Below are 18593 nucleotides of genomic sequence, written 5' to 3' on the forward strand. Positions count from 1 at the left end.
TGTAGGTACTAACAAGTATTTATTCATCTAAGCTACGCATTAAATAGGCACTTACGTCAATATTACGTTCGTCTATTTATATCCTATTTTAATGCAACGTAATCGTATCTTGATGCCAATTTAGATAGATCTTTTCAAAACGATGATGATCTTGCAAAAAGCTGCTGGAATTTCAGCGTGACGTGTCAAATAACGATGGTCGCTTCTTATGTCGAGTACTTTCTAGAGTAGGATTGCAAATACGACTGGACTGAATTTAGGTGTAGTTGTTTTAAATTTGGAACGCCGCCCGGCTGGCTTGGCGCTCTTCCGCTCAGTTCTCCCGCGTCACAAAACGCACAGCGTGTATTACGAAAACTGTGACAACATACACCATAAAGAAGTTCCATAGAAAAGTCGTGAATGTTGTTTTAAATGTCATTGAGGACTCTACTTGCACTGTGATACTTTGAGCATGAACTGCAATCTCTTATTACGAAGTTTCGGGCGTTTGTTTACGTCCAACACTGTGGGGCGGCTAAAATAGATTCTTTTATTAGATATCTGCTTTGACCCTGTTATAATAAAGAGTGTTGGTGTTGATGATGGGATCGGTAACAAGAGGTAAGTTTACATTTATTGAATTCTTATCATTGTTGGCTTGTCTCGTTTTATTTGTGTCATAACTATTGGCAGGAGATTTATTATTCACTGCCAAGCTTGATATCGGTGTGACTGTTTTAATCGAGTTCAATTGCCTTAGTCTATTGTGAGCGGTTGTGATACCACAACTTTTTCTTTTCAGTTGCCGTGTGAGTGAAAGGTGGTGGTGATGAGTGATAACGAATCTCCAGAGAAAGAAAAATTGACTTTAATAATCCCATCAATTAGAAGAGAATCGGATACGCAAACCGTTGGTCAACTAGTGTTAAAATCGCCTGAAATAAGACTAAACGAAACGGAAATCATGGACGAAGACAGGCAAAATATGTCAATAAGGAAGAGGAGAAACTTATCGAAGAATAGAGGTCAGGCAGCAAGGCAAAGAGAAAAGACACCAGAACCTGGAAGAACTTTAAAGCCGCATGAAGATACTCCGACTTCCGATGATGAAGAAATCAAGCTACCACGCCCAAACTCTAGAGAGATTGAAGCTGATAGTACTTATGAAGAAATGAAACGTTTAGTACAAGAAAAAGCTAATGTAAAAGATCCTGTGTACGATTTAGATACGGAAGAAGTTCTCGAGCAAAGGGCAATGGCTGCGCAAGAGCGTAGGCGTAGGAGCATTTCGCCGTTTGCAATACCAGATAAAGAAGAACTCGCTAATCTTTCTAATCTTTTGGAACGTAAAGGAAGCTTTATAGATCCAACTAATAAACTTTTATCTACTAATTATGCTCTGACCCCAAAAGACGTCGATACTTCACGTCGTAGCTCATTAACTATTGAACCACCAAAAGAAGTCAAACATACTCTCTCTACTCCTTCCCCTGCCAGCAGTTCTCCAAAAGAAAGCCATTTTCCCTACCCTCCGTCCAATGCGCCAAAAAAACTCGAAGAAGTGGTTTATTCCGATGAAAAGAAAACGGAACAGGGAACAAGGTCACTGAAAACACCTGTGAAAAACGAAGAAGTGTTTACGTTCGATGATAAAGACACTAAGCCAATTGTAAAAGCGACTACGCCTAAACCAGAAACTCCAGTATCGCCTGGAGAACTTGTAACAAAAGTAATACAAATAGAAAGGACACCTAGTAAGAAAAATTTGGCAGAAAAGAAACCTAATGTCGAAGTAAGAGAAAGGATAGTAAGGACTCCGAGTAGGAGATTGTCCACAGATATCAAACCCATTATTGCGAAACCACAACCACAACCGAAACCTAAAGATGAATCTCAAAGTAAAGCGCCACCCATCAAACCGGCTCGCAGCAAATCTGCTTCAAGATTTGGGGTCAGTTTTCTTATGAAAATATTTTTTATACTGTTTGTCGCTTTGTTAATAGCACTTTATTTCCAATATGCATAATCCCAAACCATGCAATCAAATGATCACTATGTACATAGTTTGCCATAATTTTGTAGAATGAGAGAAGCAACTAATAATTTATCCATAATAACATTTACAGAACAAAACTAGTGAAAGTGAGATGAGTGAAGATCAACATAATGCCAAAATAGAAGCGCCGAAACGTAGAGAAAAGCCCGTGCCACGTCGATACACGAAGAACAAGGCATCGCCTAAAGTGAATCGATCACAATCGGTGCACCGCACTGAAGATATAAGAGTAGTAGATAAGACTGGAACAGGTATGAGTCAGACTAGTCGTGAGATTATTGAATTGATGCAAAAAGCTCGAGCAAGAAGCTTGTCTATGCCTAAAGATGATCCTCGACTTCCACCTGACTACAAGATGGCCGATAGAACTTTGAAAACTCCCAATAAAACTCCAGTCAACCTGAGACAATCTAGATCACGAGGTGTCTCATGTCCTAAAACGATTCAAATTATTAGTGAAAAGGAAATCTTATCTGGTTTAATCAAAAGTCAAAAGGCTGATGTCGATCAACGAAGCCGACGAAGCTCAGGTTATATTGACGCAAGTCAGTCTGAATACACGTCCAGCTGTTATTCTTCATCTCCGAGTGAAAACGAGTTTGACTTTGATTTATCAGAGCGAACAGCGGAATTAACACGAAAACTGAATGTACTAAGTCAAGAAGTTGATAGACGCGAGATGATGACAGGTATAATTTTAGGAGCAGAAGATAGTAATGTTCCTAGAGGTGCAAAAACGGAACAAAGGTCAGGGTTGAGAAAACGATCAGTAGCCGATGCAAAAACAACTGCTAAGAAAGAAAAAGAGCCCACATCTGAGAGAAAAGGAAAGAGGAAATCACTTGAAGAAAATAATAAAAAAGTTGTCAGATCGAGATGGAAACTGATTGCTAATTGGCAGGAATTTAAGCAAGAACAAAGTATCCACTGTGAAAAAATTAGGAACATGCGAAACAAATGTGTTTGTGACCTTCTAATACTGATTATAATGTGTGGTCTAGGAGGAATGATGTTTAAAACTTTGGAGGGATCATTCGAGAATGCGTATAAGTGTAGTACGAGAAATGTTAAGAGAGATTTCATAGAGAATCTTTGGCGAGGGAGTCATAATCTGCGCGAAGAGGATTGGAAATCGATGGCAAGGAAGAAGTTATATGAATTTGAAGACCAGTTGCATACTGCCCACGAAGCTGGTGTAACGTCGTACAGCGGTCAACGATCTTGGAACTTTATGAACTCTTTCGTCTACTGCTTGACGTTAGTCACAACTGTCGGTAAGATCAACAGTATTTATATCATGTTTACGAGATTTAAAAATATTTACATGGCATCAGCAATTTGTTTTTGTACACATTTTAGCACTTCGGTGTGTATCTTTTTGAGAAATGTTTTAATTAAACTATTGAACGGGCACCTTTTCTTTTTATTCAGATACACGTAATCCTAAGACATATATTTTTTTACATCATTTTCACCCATTCTCTGCATTTTTAGGTTCATAGTTTTTTCTTCTTACTTATTCATAGTTTTATTCCAAAATTAGAGCATAGTTTAATTGATATTTTTCAGGTTATGGTCACATAGCTCCAAAGACAACATACGGCCGAGTTGCGACGATAGTGTACGCCACCATCGGGATCCCACTGTTCCTGATCCTCTTGGCTGACTTCGGTAAACTGTTCACCAGAATTATCAAATTCTTTTGGGCTTTCATCAGAAGGTTCTACTACACAAGGAGTTGCAGAAAAGTTAGAAGAACCGCTCCAGTTCAGGTAATATTTATTTTTATAAATAAATAACTAATTAAAAAATTAAACTAATGTTTGGGTTGCAATTGTAATGTGCATAATTCAGTGATAGACCTATTTGTGCCAATCGATTAGACATCGTTTTATATTTAACACACGAATTTGGATACCTGCGAAGAAAGAATAGGAGAAAAAACTTTTTTTTTGTAGCGTGGCTAATTTTATAAAAATACAGTAAGTATTAGGGGGACCTCGTAATATAACAGAATGTTTACTAAAAATATCCTTCATGACCGTCACATGCTATCTCTTGGTTTTAGCCGTAATGATGCGGTATACCGCACACTCCAACGTACTCGACGCATATTAAGTCTAATAATAAATCGCGTTTTAGTACTAAACCCGATGACCAAGGGAGAAAATTACATTATAGAAATAAAAAAAACGTTATATTTTTATTACGTTAGGCTATAAAATTAACGATTAATTAACATATCGCATTATTTAGAAGTACATGTACGATATATGATAAGGTGAATTAATATTTACTCTTGTGTATTCGCATAACTTTATACGTTACAACGCACTAAGGTCACGTTTACACATTATTATTACTTTAAACCCCAACATTGTTATGTCTGATCCGATAAAGCAAGAATATATTCTTATAACAAAATTATTATAAACAACAAGCCTTATTGAGCGCTGTCTGTTCTTGATAACAACGTTCAAATTCCTGCTGTACAGGAAAACGAAGCTAATATTTCCCTTTTTATACAGAAATGAGTAATGATTACGCCTCCGGCTACATGTTGTCTTACATTCTTATAAACCTTTGTTTTCCGTTCAAACAACGTCTCAGGATCAAAGTTGAGAAAATAAATGTGAAATTTTGTTTTTCAGGAGGTAATGAAGGGCCTGAATATTGTTTACGATGTGGTCCGCCGACCGTCGCAGATATTCAACGAGGAAGATATTGAAGAGAGTCCTGATGGTACCCAGCCACCACCACCAGTCGAGAGAAAACCTAGTGACGTACCACCACCTTTACCACCAAAACCCGGTACATTAACAAGAGAAATCGATATCGAGACGGACTTAGAAACTCCAGCACCATCAGTCTTCGAAATAGATGATGAGTTCAACTTACCGATCTCCGTCGCCGTATTCATTCTGCTCGTGTACATTAATATTGGAGCGTTCGTCTACAGTTTATGGGAAAAGTGGAATTTCTTTGAGTCGTTTTACTTCATTTTCATATCAATATCTACGATCGGGCTTGGTGATTTAGTTCCTGACCACCCTATGTTCATGATGGCATCTATATTGTACTTAGTATTTGGATTTGCTCTGACATCTATGTTTATTAACGTCGTTCAAGTGAAGCTTTCTAATACGTTTAAGCAAGCGAGTGCGAAGCTCGGTGCTACTATTGGTCTGAAGGTTGCTGAAGAGGATGGCAGTCTTGTGCCCATAACACCGCCTCCTACAGAAATTGTGCCTGTACATAAACCAAAAATAGAAACAGATGAAAGCAAAAGCAAAGAAATTGACGATAACGATACTAAAAATAGATAAATAATAGTATTTGCATTAAAATTCGATACAATAATGTTTTAAGTGAAGTCTGACGGTTGAAAAGTGTTCAATCAATCAACGTTAATGGTGTTTTTGGTTCTGATTTTTCATTCTCAAATGGAGTTCGTGATACAGTGAGCCAATGGTACCTATTACGTAATATTATCATTGTTGTAAGCTTGGGAAGGTGATAATTTGTTACTAATTATTTAAATGTGATTAATTAAACCCTATTTTAATGTGTTTGTTGCTGTGTGGATAAATAAACGATTTTTTACATGTTATGTCTTGATTTATTGTGTAGGAATGATGATGATGATGTCCTAGCCGATTATCGGCTACGGCGGCTGTTCTCATGTAAGAAGATTAGCCAACTGCGCAGGACATATTATAGTGCATAAGCATTTGCGCAGACACAGGTGCACTCCCTATTCCTTCACTCTCATAGCCCGATGGGACGGCAATCCGACACGACCGGAAAGAGATTAGGCACAGGACCGACATTTACGTGCTCTCCGATGCACGGGTGTATCAATCACCAACTTCTAGGCTCCGGACTGCTTTGTGAAAGTCTTCGAAAATCCACAAAGCGATTTCGGCCTGACTCGGGAATCGAACCCGAAACCTCGTGCTCAGCAGCCGCACTTGCGACAACTAGACCAACGAGGCAGTTATTAATACAGTGTACTTAATCCAGTTATTACATACACACTTCACAGCTAAAGCAATTTGAATGCCTGTTTAGGGTTATAAAAGTGTACCTCTATGGAAATAAATAAAAAAAAAAATCGTAAACATTTATTTAGTACTTTTTTATAGTTGAAATATATTTTCCTTGTTAGCAAATTATTATGGTATCCTTTTGTTTTCGCAGTAAGCATGACCAGTATTTTACGACAGGCATTATATTTTGACTGATTATCCCACTATTGAATATTGAAAGCCTTTCCTTAAAATGATCGACACTCGACCAAAAACATGGTTTTACACTCAAAGAGTTTTGGCTTTGCAATGAAAATACTCAAATATTAATATAGTAGGTACTCATGAAATGTTGATGCGATGGAAGATTTTGAATTTTATTTATGACCATGACATTTTATGTTGCTCTAAGAATATCTAGTGAATGATTACTGTAACATATTTTCGGATAGCGAAGACAACGCTTTTAAATAATGCTTTGTGTCTTTGATACTTGCGAATATTAAAAACGTGTCAGTTAGTCTCACTATACTTCTAAACTGACAATATCCCCAACTCTCTTTTAATGCCTTCTGGTCCAATATAGTTTATTATGCTTAGAATTTAAACGTGTCAATAGATGTTCAATTTCTGCTTGAGGTGTTCTTATTCTTTCATTAATATAACTATTAATAACTCCCGTTCTGTAATACTTTTTCATAAACGATTCTAGTCTCGTGCTCATAGTCTTTGCCCCTTTCAATGTTGAGTTACAATATAGAAAACAGGTAACTTGTAGATCATGTAAACCTTTGGGCTCACTTGATGACAAAAGTTGGCAACTTGTCCGCAGTTTTTCTAAGCATGTATCAATTGGATTAAAATCAAACACCTTATGAAATTCTTTATAAAGTTTTGTTTTTTCAAAGGAACACTGATGATCCTTTTGATCGTGAGAGGGTAGCGTTTGAAAAATATCCTCAAAATCTGATTTTAAATATTTATCGAAAAACTTGCAACTATCAATTTTATGAAAATCATCTTCAATTCCTCCTCTTAATGTTCTAATTAACATAAGATTCAATAGTAAACTAGGCATAGCGACTGGAAGAAGTTCGCACTGCACGCTCATATGAGAATATCTCGACCAACCTGTTAGAATAATTCCTTTGAAATCGTAAACTTTATTTTCTCCACCAAACTTGTAGTTGTAGATGAACTTCAGCCAACCTAAATTATTTAGGTACCGGTTTTTTATATTAGGTATTACTGCTTTCTTTCCATCGGCGCCTTTGAAAGCTGATGCTACCCAGATATCAGCAAATTGATGATGCAAATTGTAGGCTACTGTATGTGACAGCCATCTGAGGTTCTGTCTATAGTCCCACCACACAGCTTCAATGTTGTCGAACGAAATGTGTTTCTTCGACTTCTTATTCTTCAAGATCATGTCAGGCCATATCAGAACTTTGGTACCTGGACTTAGTTTTCTGACTATTGCGGTCACTTTTTGTACGTGGTCCATAAATAAAGTACTGAAAATTAAACGAGTAATTATTGATTATGTGTTGTCCACCTATTAAGCGGCCACGCCGGCTGTTCTCATGAAAGAAGATGAGCCAACTGCGTAGGACATATTATAGTGCACAAGCATTTGCGTAGACACAATTGCACTCACTATTCCTTCACTCTCATAGCCCGATGGGACGGCATTCCGACACGGAGAGAGATCAGGCGCAGGACCAACATTTACGTGCTCTCCGATGCACGGATCTAGCAATCACCTACTTCCAGGCTCCGGGCTGCTTTGTGAAATTTTCTAATGCCACAAAGATTTCGGCCCGATCCGGTAACCTAACCCGCGACCAACGAGGCAGTCACTATTTGGTATTTGTTATGTATTAAGGTGAGTATAGACTACAACATTTTCTGGAGCATTTCTGTGTAATGTTCTAGCGAATGGTAAAAAACAGGCAAAAGCTCAGTCTCCAAAGCATTTTTATATAATGTAACGTTCGTGCGAATACTCGGCGTTAGGTTACGGGTAAATGATCACAGCGAGCGAGTCTTTCGTCCCTCTCCTTCCGCGTCACCCCGCAACCGCGCATCGCCCGCACTTGGCTCGATGAAATGTTACACCAATATGCTCGTTGGTTTGCAACAAGCAGGTGAGAGTGCCCGATTTTTTGTTCGTAAAAGGATGATACATTAGAACATCTCAAAGAGCGGCTCGTTGTTCTGTTAAGGTGGATTTACATGAAAAGAACATAGAGCTAGAGCTAGAACAAGAGCATTCTTTCGTGGTCTTTTAGTGTAAACAAAAACTCGTATTCAGCGTTTACATCAAACGAACAAAGAGCTAGAGCTAGAACAAGAGCATTCTTTCGTATTTTGTGTAGAGCTGGCTGAGACCAATCCATAATTTAATCGATACAATCGCTAGAACACAAGAACGCTTTGAAAAGATCGCTCAGGGGCGCGAGCACGTTCGAACACGCATGAACGCTCTAAGTAACTGTTCGCGCACTCTAGCGGCGTTTACATCAAGCGAGCGAGCATTCTTAGAATATTCCATAGAAACTTTGCGAACGCAATCAGAACAACGAAAGAATGCTCTACGCCTGTTTACACTAAAATAATTTGACATAGTGGGGATAGAATGAGCATTCGCTCGTCTCATGTAAATCCACCTTTACAAGTAAATGTTGTAGTCTATATTCACCTTTAAAAGTCGTGGCCGCATAGTGGATAAAGAACCAACCTCTCAAGTATGAGCGAGAATGATGTGAAAATGGATAGAAGACACTTTTAAAGTACCTAAAGCCGTAAAAAGAAACTGTTACCTAAAATTAATAACGAATGAAAACTGCAACTAGGGATACAAATTAGTTATGTCAAACTTTATAGCGCTAGGTGATTTCTGACACTTGCGTGAATATTAGACATTTAAATAAAACTACTTTTATGGATTTTATCTCGGTTATATTAGTATTATTTAATCCCGAGCGATCCTTAATAATAGCGAGCCGAGCTTCAATCAAAACCTACTTCAAGCCGTTGAAGAAGATCAGTCAAATCTTACCACCTGTCAAGTGTCACATACCTCTACAAGATGCGGGTGTATACAAGCTTGATTGTGGTCTCTCGTACATATGCCAAACTACAAGAAGCATAGGGAGCCGCGTAAAAGGACACATTGCGGATGTCAAACACCGCCGTTCCAGAAAGTCAGCAGTTTGTGAACACACACTTGACAAAGGTCAGCATTACATCACATTTGATAAACCATAATTCCATAAAGAAACCTGCCTAGGATTGTTCGTCATTTCAAAAAAAAAAAAAACATAAAAATTTCAATAGAGAAGATGGCTGGATCGTACCACCTGATTTGATCATAGAAACTATTAAATCCAAAAACTGCAAGACCCAAGGAGTGAGCTCGTTCTGCGTGAATCGGATTGTCAACAATCGACCAAATGTAGGGTAGCTGCTTGTAACTATAATATCAAGTCGACCAGGGCCTTAGTCGGCCCGTGACCATGGATGCTGTAGAGGATCCGAAACGTCGGGATTGAACAGTATTAATATCTATAACCGCAATAAAATCCGTAAAAGTGTTTTTATTTACAGCAATGGTCGTAAAGTCTTTACTCACTTTTTATCCAGAACTCGTTTTTTACATAGTGAACATTGATTTAAGTAGTATACTTCATCACAGCCTATATGTATGTGTCTTAGTGGCATTATTGGTGTGTGCAGTTTTATTACCTGAAATGTAATTATTTTTTATTATTTAGTGCCTAATAAAATAGCAAACACGGTGTGACAAATGATAAGATTTATAATAAGTATGAACTAATATGAGTATTTTTTTTAAACATAATTTTACGATTTCTGCCTACTACTTATCTATTCAAATAAGAGTTTAAGGCCGCGTTTCCACTGACGCGGAGCTGTGCGGAGAGGAGCGGAGAAGAGCGGTGGAAAGGGGTCAGTGTTTCCACTGAAGCGGAGCTGGGCGGAGAGGGGCGGAGAGGGGCGGAGAGGAGCGATGAAGATTTTGAATGCACCTAGTGAGGTAACGAAGACAACTGACACACAGCACGCGAGTCACGCACCGCCCCGCTCCGCACCGCTCCGTACCGCCCCGCTGTCCTCCGCACTGCACCCCAATGCTCGCTGTCCTCCGCACTGCACCGCCTCGATGTATGAATATTCGCTCAGCTCTGCTCCACCCCGCTCGTACTGTTTCCATTGAAGCGGAGCGGAGATTTCAAGCATAGTCATTGGTCAATTTGTGCACCGCTAAGCTCTTCTCCGCCCAGCTCCGTGTCAGTGGAAACGTGGCCTTAGAGGCGGACAGCCTAGCACCCAAAACACTCTCTTCGCTTTCTTCGTACGTATTTACGTACGAGACAGAAGCCTGCTGATGCGACGTTCGTAACACATAGAAATACTAGCTTTAAAATGAGTTGAGTAGTCAAAAATTAAAATTAACCTGTATTTACATATGGACTAAATTAAGTTCTGTATTTACATATGGACTCGTTAATGTTACAAATTTTCAATGTACGTTGATAAGTAATCATTACTAATATTATAAATGCGAAAGTCTATCTGTCTGTCTGTCTGTTACGCTTACACGTCTAAGCCACTGAACTGATTTTAATAAAATTTGGTACAGAGATAGAGTTGACCTTGAGAAAGACCATAGGATAGTTTTTATCCCTCCAGAAGTTCCTGCCTTTTCCAACAAAAATTACTCTCGCTCAGTCGCTTCTCCTTCCTCTGTTAGACTACGCTGATGTCTGTTTCCTTGATGCGACTGAGGAGCTTCTTGATAAACTCGAACGTCTGCAGAATTTGTGCATCCGCTTCATTTTCGGCCTCCGAAAGTACGATCATGTGTCGGAATTTCGGAACCAGTTGAAGTGGCTGCCTATTCGGCGGCGTAGAGATGCTCACGTTCTTTCTTTTCTTTACTCTGTTCTTTACAATCCTCTCGCTCCAAGTTACCTTCGTGAACGCTTTGAGTTCCTCGTTCCCAGAGGCAAACCTTGTCGCTCTTCCTCATTTCTTCTGCTTCGTATCCCATCCCACACTTCAAGTCGCTATGATGGATCATTCACTGTTCGTGCTGTTAGGCTGTGAAATACCCTTCCGCATTCTATACGCGAGAGCTCATCATTGGGTATGATTAAGAGACGAGTTAAGGAACATTATTTATCAACATGACCTGTGTATATTTGTGTATATCATCATCCTCCGAGCCTTTTCCCAACTATGTTGGGGTCGGCTTCCAGTCTAACCGGATTCAGCTGAGTACCAGTCCTTTACAAGAAGCGACTGCCTATCTGACCTCCTCAACCCAGTTACCTGGGCAACCCGATACCCCTTGGTTAGACTGGTGTCAGACTTACTGGCTTCTGACTACCCGTAACGACTGCCAAGGATGTTCAATGACAGCCGGGACCTACAATTTAACGTGCCATCTGAAACACAGTCATTGGTGTCTAAGATATACTTAGAAAGTACATACACACTTAGAAAAGTTGCATAGGTACTTGCCTGACTTGGAATCGAACCCGCGCCCTCGTACTTGAGAGGTTGGTTCTTTGCCCACTAGGCCACCACGACTTTTTTTTACACATGAAATACAGTCGACGAAGAGTGAAAAAAGAGATTTACTGAGTGGGGCACGCATTTCCATCTCCATGTACCTATATGCTATAGTTGTCATAAACCCTAACAATATAACTGAACTCTTAGAAAAACTGCACCAAGCAGTGCTTGATCTTCCACAGCAATATACAATACTAGCTTCTGCCAGCGGTTTCACTCGCATCCCGTGGGAACTACTTCCCGTACCGCTTAGCTAGCTTAGATAGCTTTCCTCGATAAATGGGCTATCTAACACTGAAATAAATTTTCAAATCGGACCAGTAGTTCCTGAGATTAGCGCGTTCAAACAAACAAACAAACAAGCTCTTCAGCTTTATAATATTAGTATACATATGTCGGAGATAGTCAATAGTACGGTCACTGAACGAGACGCAAGCGCGCCCTCTGGCGGCGTTTCTGGTGAAACAACAATTTGGCGCGCTTGGCAGAGTCGCGGTGGTCAGCGTGGCGTCCGCGGAGCTCAGTCTTCATTGAGCCTTAGCGCAGTCTTAGTTCACTCTCGGTTGAGTCTTCATCGAGTGTTCGTTGGAGTCGTCGCGTTACTTACGTCACGGCTGGTGTACCTAGTGTTATTGCCTAGCGTTGTAGTACCGTTGTAGATTCAAATGTAAAGGTTCTTCTAACCTGACAGACAGACATGTGTTGCTGGGGAGTTTGTTCCGCCACTTCTTCTTCCCAGCCAAAACACATAGGAAGTGGCGAAGGGCGGGCGTTTTGGGGGTTGTCTTTGTTCTGACTAATTTGAATAAACGTTTCTAAGTTTTGAGTTCTGTTTGAGTTATCTCTTTGCTCGATTACCCTACCTGATGTCGGACGATAGTGCCATCCTGATGGCGCCTCCGACATATAGATTATTATTCGATAATTCCGATTTATAACTAGTAGAATATTAAAGTTGGTTACTTACTTGTGTTAACATATTAGTAATTAGTTCTATACTCATGTTATTACTGGGGCAAATGGATCCTGGCTGACGGCGATTTTCCCTGAGATGAGCAAACTCCTTCAATTTCAAAGCATACTCCATGTGGCCAAAGGTCTGAACCAGGGGTATTATTTCCATTTCCAAATTTTTCGCTCGTTTTATGAACTGAATGAGCTGAAAATTCAAAATCGGGTCAACAATTTGACAATACAGTAGCTACTGGCAATTAATCTAAATATATAAAACTCAAAGGTGACTGACTGACTGACTGACTGACATAGTGATCTATCAACGCACAGCTGAAACCACTGGACGGATCGGGCTGAAATTTGGCATGCAGCTAGATGTTATGACGTAGGCATCCGCTAAGAAAGGATTTTGATCAATTCTACCCCCAAGGGGATAAAATAGGGGATGAAAGTTTGTATGAAACTTTGTCAATTTTAAACCGATCGGACTGAGACTTTGCATGCATAAAGCTACTATGGCGTAGGCAACCCTTAAGAAAGGATTTTGATAAATTCCATCCCTAAGGGGATAAAATAGGGGATGAAAGTTTGTATACATCTTCTTAGATTTTATGAAGAAGTCCTGATGACGAATCAGAATTTTATGATGACGTTCGCTTAAATACGATTTTGAACCTTGATCAATGAATCTATGCGACTGCTAAGTGCTAATCCTAATTATACTGTCACGTGAAAGAATGCACCTACGGGATAAATAAGTAGTATTTTGACTATTCTATATTGCCCACGCAGACGAAGTTGCGGGCAACAGCTAGTTTAATAAATAAATGTGTATCCCTTTAACAATACTATTATTATGAAGAAATAGGTACTAATTTAATAAAAAGGAATAATTTCTTTCTCTGTTAGTTTACCCTAAAGTTTTCGAAATTACAGGACCGATTCGAAAAATTCTTTCACTTGACAAGCGACAGTCTCAGCTATCAGCTATATTTTATCCTGGTATCAGTTCAAACGGGACGTAAGTAAACGGACTAGTCTTCAAATAATCAGGTAAATATCCTTTCTTAAATATAAGCACGAGTAAATAACTCTCTTATATTTGTAACGCTTGTTATATCTTACTTCATGTTTTGTATAGTGGTACACAGCACTCAAATTAACAATACTCCCTTCGAAAGGAAACATGTCTTCATATTCCAATAATATTGAATTAGCTCCATAATATTGCAATGTATGCAGAAGTGACAACAGGTAATCCATCTTAGGAGGCGACCCTTTCAAATCCAAATGCACTGTTACGTATTCTAAATTAATTTTAGAATTCACTTTTCCACTTCTGGTTTTTCCATTGTCAATCACCTTATTTGAACGGGTATTGATAAAAATATTGTAAGAAATTAACACACAAAATATTGCTATTAGTACAATGTTTTTATATTTCCTCCGTATTACGTTCGCGATGCACATTTTTATGTGATTCATTAATGAATGTTCTCAATTGTTTGTTACTCTGAAATTACGATGGTTTAACTACCGGAGGTGTAGTCGGCGTGAAATGCAAAGTGGACTGAGTACAGGCTTGCTTATGTAAGGATTCAGTCTACGCTTAAGTATGTTTAATTAAATTTTCAGGCGTTATGAAGAAAGTGTGCCATAGGTAAAATGGTAAAAAATATCATAATATTGAAATGTCTTCTATGTGCTTTTCTCTTTTAGATATACAAATATTTTTTATTGTGGTTCATAGGTAAAAACAAAATAAATAGTTTTTAAGAAAGTAACTAATTCTATATATGAGAGTGAAGTAAGCCTACTTGTTTTACAAAATAGGTATCTATTTACTTTATTTACGCCTCACAACAGGAAAACCGAATAATATTGTAGGCACCTTCATATTTGAGAATAGTTGTTTAAGTGAAAAACCGTTCTAGCACACCTAGGTTAATAAAAAGCAATAGAAGCAAAAGTAGGACCTGACTTCATAGCAATACAGGTGATATTTGAATCTACGATCCACACTTGAAGTTTGTCTTGGCTGTGCGCCAGGATGTCTTAAAGGAAATTTGGCAGAAGTTGGTTGACCTTGAACTTTTGTCTTTATGGGCGATGCTTTCACGGTTTTAAGACCAACGGTATCCTAACGAGCAGTATTATGGTGCACTCTGATGGTTTTTACCAAAGAGCTGGCATTCCGTTTCAATGGGAGCCGCCATCAAAATTGGGTTTTCAAAAGCATGCATTTCGGGTCTGGCTTGGTCATGGGAGGGGCACCGCCGGGTCCTCGTCGAGGCTTTGGGCGGCGGCGACCTCTCGCGTCCGGCCCTGGTTCAGGCCATGGTCCGGGGCGAGAGGGAATGGGATGCCGTCGCCTCCTTCTGCGAAGCGGTCATGCTCGAGAAGGAGGAGGCGGAACGCCAGAGAGTCCGCACCTCTCATCCCGGCCGCCGCGCTGGACCAGGTAGACACCATGGGCGCCGGGTGTCGCGAGATGACTCCCGGCCACCGTAGGCGTGGGTCTGTGGGCGGTGAGTTCGGGTGGCTCATCGTCCCTCTGTCTTCCTAGACGACAGACCCGTGTCGACGGCGCGCGTTGTTCCACGCGCTCCTCAAAGAGACGTCAGCAACCCAGCGGGCCCAGCAGGGCTGGCCTGCCGGGGCTGCGGGTTGTTCGAAAGAGATACCGCGGCCCTGGTACATAAAAGGCCTATGACGGAACACGACGATTTTAGTCAGTAAGAGTCTGACACTCCCTCACCGCTGCTAACCCACAGCGGGAGGGGTCATTTGATGATTTTACGTCGATAAAAAAAGGGTCTGGCTTGGTCGTATGTGATATACCTACGAATATTGTGTAAGGGGTGTTTTAGAATACTGGTATATGACGTCACGATTTTATTATAGATACCTGCCTAATATCAATTAAATAGTTTATTTCTACGTTTTTTGGATAGGGGGACAGATGTCCACATGATAAATGGGGCATATTGGCTGATACTATCAAGTTTTATACAGTAGTTTAAAAGACCTGAAAGCTGATTTTATTAGTACCTGTAAATAAGCGTTAGAACAGATATTTACAACAGATTGTGTCCCATTTCTTGTAAGAACAGCCACGTTGAGCCGAGCTTTAAATTCGCCCGTAAATAATGGCAAGCAAATCCGGGCTGTCTCTAGTTGTCCAATCCGATGCGGTTCCTTAATGTCGGCTCCAGCAATACATTTAGGAATCTCCGTCAAATTTATAGGGTTAGACCGAATAGTTACTTAAACTGGCTTGGGTCAGTGTTAAAGGTACGGTAGACCGCACATCAGTGGTAACTGTCATGCACCTTAACTCCATAGTAATAAGTGCGATTTTTCTATAAAACTGTTACCACTGACCTGAAGTTGACTGTACGTAGGCAACTGTATTGCTGGTTTTCTTTTCATGACATCATCAAAATTTTCCTGCCCTTATTACAATTTATTATCTTTATCCTACATGTCTTCTCCTTCCATACTATCCTATCTTACATTGTCACCCAAGTAAAATTGTTTGCAGCCATATGGTATTCCTCTTTCTCTACCGACTATCTATGTACATTCAAGGTCTCCGGAGGTTAACTTGGCCTGAAAATATAAACGTATTAAAGCAACCAGAAGTGCAGCTTAGTACTTATTATTTTTAATGATAATTACAGCTAATAAACTACAGTTAAAGCTAATTAAATGACACGTTCTTTTTAAAGAATTTTCTATTTCTATCAGTATTATCTAGTGGTTTGGGTGTTACAATATGTATTTATAAATATGTATATGTGTAGCTATATATATGGGGCTAACCGACCGTGTGTGAAAAGGTGTCCTGACATTATTATTATACTTTTATATTATATATTATGTTTCAGTGTTGCCAGTGCAATTTGCTACATAGATAGATACTGTGATAGGAATGTGTAGCTGCAGCCCGAAGCACTTAGTGGCAGTAAGTCAAGTTAAGCGACGATGGTCACCCGACAACCTTGCCATTCCATATTATGTTAAGGCGAAGTTTATCTTTCGTTTATTTTATTTATTTACTAGCAAGCAACCCGCCCCGGCTTAATATTATAAATGCGAAAGTAACTCTGTCTGTCTGTCTGTTTGTAACGCTTTCACGTCTAAACCACTGAACGGATTTTTATAAAATTTGGTACAAAGATAGAGTTGACCTTGAGAAAGAACATAGGATAGTTTTTATCCCGGACTTTTGAAGAATTCTCTTGGAAACGCGATATAACCCAACTCTACGCGGGCGAAGACGTGGGCGGAAGCTAGCTATAAACCTTGCTCTTCAATCACTCTATCTACCTATTAAAAAAAGCATCTAAATCTGATGAGTAGTTTTAAATATTTAAGTATACATAGGGATATAGGGCCAGAGAAAGCTACTACTGCTGTAGTTGAATGATTTGTATTGATTGTACCTATACTGTGTAGTGATTTACACCACTAAATTCTACCATTACAGGTTTTTGAAAAGATTATTGTGTTCAGCCAGTGTTTGATTTTTTTAAGGAAAAGGAATAATTGTTACTGAGCAAAAGGGATCCTGGTAAAGATGTATTTTCATTTGTATCGCTTTGATTTTTATTTACCTTTTTTGTATGTAGGTAATCAAGTAATCATTGTGTACAAAACAATTTTGCGAGTAGGTATTATAATTTCCGACAGGCTTACAAGAATACAATATAGAGAAAATTCAACGGGATTGCAATGACAAAAATTAATTGATCCACTACTTTCATATTTTCATTAAAAATAATGAAAATCTGCTGTTATTTCGTATTCTGCGAAACGAAACGTGAGCGCTTGTGGAACGTAATTATCATCTTGTGTCAATTTAATTTAATGCATTCTGTTACGTTGCACTCGAATTATGGAAACGTCAGAAATGCTATGGAAGTTCTTGTAAATGCAATTTAAAATAACCATAATAAAAAGGAAAAGGATTGATATGCTGATTGAAGGATCTTTAATAAGTGTTTTATTAAAACTGGTAGTTTACATACTAATCTTTGAATTTGCGAAAATGTCAATACTTAGCGGTTAAAAATAAGGTTCGACCAACACTATAGTCTGTCCGTGACCGTGGATGCTGTAAAATATCCGAAACGTCGGAATTAAATAATATTAATATAACCGCGATAAAGTACGTAAAAGCAGTTTTATTTACATGTCTAATATTCGCCTAAGTGTTTGTTAGAAATCAAGTTATTGAAGTGATTATATTCTAGAAAAGTGTATAATATAACAGAAGTATTTCATATCCGCTTCGCCTTAAGACGCCATCTACCGGCCAAGATTGCAGCAAGATTTGGATTAACAGTATCACGAGCGGCGGCCACAGCGCTCGAATTTAATGTGCACATCAGTCGGCTATGTATAAAGGTAAGTAGCTAGTATTACTATACTTCTAAATACTTAGATAAGTATAAAAGTTTAACTACATCAAATAAGATTAACTATTATAAATTCGTGCCGTAGTTTTCTTACGTAGGTTTCTTTACGAATTCGAAAAATTCTTTCACCGTTAGGAAGGTACATTATCTCCTAACTAATACTAATAAAGAACAAATTTTTCGGGCTCCGAATCTACTAAACCAATTTGTAAAATATTTGCCTGTCCACAATTCCCTCTTGGGATTGTTCGAAAGAGTTACCTCAGCCCTGGTACATAAAAGGCTTAAGAAGGAACATGATGGGTTTTAGTCAGTAAGAGTCTGACACTCTCACGCTGCTAACCCACAGCAGGAGGAGTTATTTGATGATTTCCCATCAAACAAAATAAGTGTACACAATTTCCGAGTGACATAGGCTATATTGTGTCCGGTTACGGAAAAAAATTCTCTGAATACTCGGCTGATACCGCAGGAACCAGCTAGTATTTAAGCTAATATTTGTAAACTAACGTTACGACGACGCTGGATGCAGGTCGCCTCCAACAGGTA

The 18593-nt window shown here is 39.1% G+C and overlaps 2 protein-coding genes across 2 annotated transcripts; one reads left to right on the forward strand and one right to left on the reverse strand.

Moving 5' to 3' along the window:
- Positions 1-264: 264 nt before the first annotated feature.
- On the forward strand, positions 265-5648 carry LOC110377125 (uncharacterized). Its single transcript, XM_021335828.3, has 5 exons — positions 265-603; positions 785-1933; positions 2109-3312; positions 3608-3810; positions 4690-5648. Exons 2-5 carry the CDS (start codon positions 812-814, stop codon positions 5362-5364), a joined length of 3204 nt encoding a protein of 1067 aa, XP_021191503.3. The 5' UTR covers positions 265-603; positions 785-811; the 3' UTR covers positions 5365-5648.
- Positions 5649-6091: 443 nt separating this feature from the next.
- Positions 6092-14168, reverse strand: LOC110377157 (hexosaminidase D). Its single transcript, XM_021335861.3, has 4 exons — positions 13747-14168; positions 12635-12826; positions 9701-9813; positions 6092-7580 (listed from the first exon to the last, which is right to left on the reverse strand). The coding sequence occupies exons 1-4, from the start codon at positions 14104-14106 to the stop codon at positions 6629-6631; spliced, it is 1617 nt and encodes a 538-aa protein (XP_021191536.3). The 5' UTR covers positions 14107-14168; the 3' UTR covers positions 6092-6628.
- Positions 14169-18593: the final 4425 nt, after the last annotated feature.

Source organism: Helicoverpa armigera, chromosome 21, assembly GCF_030705265.1.
Source record: "Helicoverpa armigera isolate CAAS_96S chromosome 21, ASM3070526v1, whole genome shotgun sequence".
NCBI lineage: Eukaryota > Metazoa > Arthropoda > Insecta > Lepidoptera > Noctuidae > Helicoverpa > Helicoverpa armigera.